This window comes from Condylura cristata, unplaced genomic scaffold (genome assembly GCF_000260355.1).
Source record: "Condylura cristata isolate star-nosed mole 26May11 unplaced genomic scaffold, ConCri1.0 scaffold00030, whole genome shotgun sequence".
Classification (NCBI taxonomy): domain Eukaryota; kingdom Metazoa; phylum Chordata; class Mammalia; order Eulipotyphla; family Talpidae; genus Condylura; species Condylura cristata.
The window spans coordinates 25,303,669-25,308,537 of NW_004567131.1; the positions used below are offsets into that span (position 1 = coordinate 25,303,669).

Here is a 4,869-nt window from a genome sequence, read left to right on the forward strand (position 1 = left end):
CAATTTGAATGCTTTCATGGTTTTGACTCCAACAGTTCCACCTCCAGTAAGGATAGTAATCAGCAAATTCAAATGCATAATACAAGGTAGAATCAGAGAAAAGAGTGGAATCTGAAAGACACCACGTCATTGGAGAATCATCACCTTCAACTCTGGAACAAAAAGGCCAGCACAGAGGATGGGGATGTGGGGCTTTCTACTGTTTTCTTTCTGGTTGTCTTATCCCACCTACTGACTCACTGTTCCTTTCTCCAAGAATAACTGCAGTCACCCACAGCAGAAAAACATCAGTGTCACCAGACTTACTTAGCACTCATTTTTTTTTTTTATTCATGGATACAGAACTGGGTACAGGCCAGAGGTGCAGGGATGGTGAGAGGATTCACCACACACAGAGTGGGGAGCAGAACAGACCCACTGATGAAGTACACTGCTGAGAGAAGCAGTGGGCTGGTCAGGAGAGGTCTGCCACGCCATGTGGATCTCCTCCGGGGCAGGCGGGGATCGAACTCATGCGGAAGTGGCTTTAGCTTTTTAGTGCTGTGCTTCAACCCGCTGCGCCACCAGGGAGGGCCCAGCACTTATTCTTGACGCACCTACTTATGAGGCTGAGCACCAGGAAATAAGCACTCAGCTTTAAAGCCATATAAGAAAGCATTAATCACTATTGAAACAACTTCCCATATATGCAAAAACAGAGAGGGTTTTTTTTTTCTCCCCAAAGAATATTATTTGAGTTATAGATTGCATTATCTTGCAAATTAAAAAAGAATTATTCTTCATTTTCATTCAGTAACATTGTTCATTCTAAACATCACATCAGTAAAATGGACAAGAACTTACCCCGTTGCTTTGCAGTTTCATAAAATAGACCATCACGGAGGTAAATTTCTTTGAGTTCTGGAAGAAGTTCTTGATGTAGTCTACAAGCTCCAGAAAGAACCTATCATCCTTTTCACACATATACACGATCGTAAAGTCACAGTGGCCTATGTCTTTCCAAATGTCCTTAGCCAACCGCTCGACTCTGAAATTCGGGGAGTAAAAGAAATATTAAAACATAATCTTCTGGGCATTTTTGTCTCTTTCAGAAAAATGCTTGATGTATTCATTAAATGTATCAGGGCAATGTATGGAAGTACTTGAGAGACCGAAGCCCACAGAAGATAAGGCTTTGCTAACAAGGTTGGAAAAAGGGAGAATGTGCAAAACATATTTCAGGTAACCACATCATCAGCAGGAGATTTTTTTCCTCTGTGTCAAAAAAAATTATTCATGTAAAAAATATGATGTCAATGTGCATGAATGTTATTTTATCACCATAGAACCTGGTTGCAATGTTAATACGATGAGGGTATTTGGTAATACTGTGTTCGTTCATAGTACAGGAAAAGGGAATGAATAATGATTCGCCCAACATACAACACTAGAGACTAGAGGAAAAGTCAAGTCTATAATATCACTAGAGTAACATTTTGTCTTACTAATATTTAACACAATTTGTATATTCTCTATGGAAAGTTTCCCCAGAGTAAAATTTCAGGAGGCACAATTGCCATAGTACACTGGGAAGCGTCTCTTAAAGCTGTGCAGTGATGTATCAGAGGATGGCCACTATATCTACTTTGTCATTAATGTTTTTTAATTGTTTCTGCCCATAAGTCCTATGTCCGTGCACCCACACATCACTGAAACCATGGATACAAGCAGGATGTAAGGTGCATACTTTTTCTTTAATTTTCATGAACAATTCAAATAGAACTAGATAGAATAATCTGAATACACACATATGTGTTCTCCATTAATGTATATATATAATCATTACATGTTTTTTATATTTGTGTGTGCAATCACCTATGCATATACATGAAAACACTCATTGCTATGAAAGGGCAGCCATGGTTTCAGGCAACTGTTCTAAAATAAGACCATCAAAAAACCTACATCAGATTATCTGCCTTGCTCTTTAAAAAGGAACCTGTTTTTCTAGAATGATGGCGGGAGAAGGTCAACACACCCTCACTCCACAAACAACAACAACAACAACAAAAAAAAAAAAACAAAGAAAGAACTATAAAACAACTACAAGCAAGTTCCAGGAGGTCAGACATGGGAGAGGGGTGCGCAATTCATTCTGCCCATGTCCAGTTGACCAGCAGCTACGCAAATGGACAGTTAGGGTGACTCTGGGCCCAAGTTACCCATACCTTCCTGGACAGTCCTATTCATAAAATGTTACCACTGGGTGGAAAATATAGTTGCACAGATTGAATTGTGACCTTTCACTTGATCTGAGGTAAATGTAAGTTGCAGGAAAAGCTGAACTTTGGGGTTGTGTCCTATGAGAACATAGGTCACCTTTTAATCTCTCCCATTTGTGAGGCTAAATTTCTTGGTGCATCGCAATGTTTTCCCAACCCCCATTTTCATCAGTTCCTATTTTGAGGCTGTTACTGATAATATAATACCTATTATTTGTATATCTTCCTTACCTTTGCCCCTGAACATACATTCAGGTTAATGGTTCAGTTAAAGCACAAGTTCATTTTAATTTAAATGTTCAGTCCCATACAATTTCTTCATACCATTATATAAAAGTGATGTAGGGCCCTCCCTGGGGGTTAGGATGCAGCACTGCAAGCTAGCTGTAGCCACTTCAGTGTGAGCTTGATCCCAACCCCCGAGGCACAACAGGCCCCTTCTGACTCAGCAGTGTGCTTGTTCTGACCCCACTCTGTCTCTGGTGAATCCTCTCACTGCCCCTGTACCTCTGGCCTATACCCCAGTTCTGTATGCACAAATAAATCTTTTTCTTTTTTTTTTTTAAGTGACTTAGGGAGTATCCCAAAGTGTATTGCGTTTTTCAAAAGGAGAGCTGGTGCAGCACAGGGCCAAGACTGACATAGCAGTAACACTCACCTGTTCACAATGATGCCACGAGGTATGAGGACATATTCCAAATCTTCACAATTTTGCTTCGGAAGTGTGAACAAATTCAGCTCATATCTTGGGCAATCATCAGTAATCTGTCAAATAAATTATCCTGGTTATGGTATTTCTCATTTTTAAAACACAACAACAAGGGCCCTCCCTGGTGGCGCAGCAGGTTGAAGCACAGCACTAAAAAGCTAAAGCCACTTCAGCATGAATTCAATTCCCGCCTGCCCCGGAGGTGACCCACATGGCAGACCTCTCCTGAGCTGCTGGCTGCTCCCCTCAGCAGTGCACTTCTGCCTGTTCTGCTCCCCACTCTGTCTCTGGTGAATATTCTCACTACCCCTGTACCTCTGACCTGTACCCCAGTCCTGTATGCATAAATAAATCTTTAAAAAAATAATAACAAAAAGAGTATCACTTGAAAAAACAGAATAGGGAAAATGGAGAAAAGGTCTCACAATCAATAAAAGATATTGTACTAACCACGGAAAACTCATGGACAAGGTACTTTGCTTCATGCAGCCTAATAAAATGCCTAGTACCAAATGGAGTACTTACTCCATTCATCACCCTTTGTATCATACAATAAAGTGTAAACTCAATTTCTCATAGCTAACTAGGTACTGTTGTTCATAAAGTATGTATATGTAAATTTTTTGTCCAAATAATAAATATCATGAATTTAAGTAATTTGTAATTATATTAATACAGGCAGTGTCATCAATTATGTTATTATATATACAGGTGACCCTTGAGCAACATGGGTTTGTACAACAAAGGTTCAACTTCTACAAAGATTTATTTCCCTTTGGGGTCTCCACTCAAGGGTTTAGCACATCTGGATATCAGTTGATTGAATCTGCAAAGCAAGTTTGAGGACATGGATGACTGACTACAAGGACTTGAACAGTCAGATTTGCTGGCCTCCTGAAACCAAGCCCCATGGATTCTGAGGAATTACAGAAATTAAGTTTGGAAGGGGATTATAGGTTATATGCAGACTTTATATTGTGTGGCTGCACCCCAAACCCACACATTTTTCAAGGGTCAATTTTATTATTGCAACATATTTATTGTAAATGTTTCATCTGCATAAGATGGTTAGCTACTAAATGCATCCTGTGGAAGGTGGGTGAAACAAGCAAAAGGCATCAAATGCAAGGCAGTGGATGGAAAGTGGACAGTGCTGGTTATGTACAGTTGTGGAAGTAGAATACTGAACATATGAACATATCGTGTTATAGGCCAATGTTATTTCAATGAAAATTGGTTTTAAGAAAGTAGATGTCTCCTGGGATTATTGTACAACAAATTTATGAGTGGTCCAGTGCTTATAGCAAAGATTATAAAAGGATGTTTTATGGTGACAACTTAAGCCAGTTTTATTGGGAAACTTCTCAAGAAAGTCAGTCTATTCAGCAGTTGATAAACTGCTAGCACATATTCTTGCTTAGGACTGGCTGTGCAAATTTCACAATTAGTTAAGTAAAGAGGGGAGAAAAAGTGAAAGTGGAGACCCAGGGAGGTACTTTTACTTTCAGATCAAGAGAGGCTGCAACATGAAGTGTCCTGATCTCAAACCATATCATAGTTGTAGGGCTTTAGTACTGCAAACATCCATCAAGCCCCTCTATCCAGCTTTCCGTTCCCAAGGTTTGTTCTAAAGCAGCCCTAGCCTTATTTCTCAGCACCAAGTCCAGGCTATCCTGAGTCTGGACTGTGAAGGTCTGAGTCTTCCCAGCTCACCATCTGTTCATTTATCTGTCTACAATGCCTCTCCCCTCTCTCCCTATACTCCAAGATCCGTTCTGTCCACAGAAGCTCAAGTCAGGCTCTCCTTGCTGAAGGCCTCGTTGACTGCTTCCCCAAAGTTTTGGTGACCCTCACATGCCATCAGATTAGAGAAAAGAAAGAATCTATTGCAAGTTGATA

General features: G+C 40.2%; 1 protein-coding gene across 1 annotated transcript in view; it reads right to left on the minus strand.

Moving 5' to 3' along the window:
* The window catches only part of PRTFDC1 (phosphoribosyl transferase domain containing 1), a 77,154-nt gene that overhangs the window by 64,373 nt on the left and 7,912 nt on the right, over positions 1–4,869 (minus strand). Inside the window, exons 2-3 of the mRNA XM_012731268.1 lie at positions 2,920–3,026; positions 844–1,027 (exon numbers count right to left, since the gene is read on the minus strand). Of these exons, the coding sequence (XP_012586722.1) occupies positions 844–1,027; positions 2,920–3,026 (291 nt within the window). The remainder of the gene's footprint in view (positions 1–843; positions 1,028–2,919; positions 3,027–4,869) is intronic.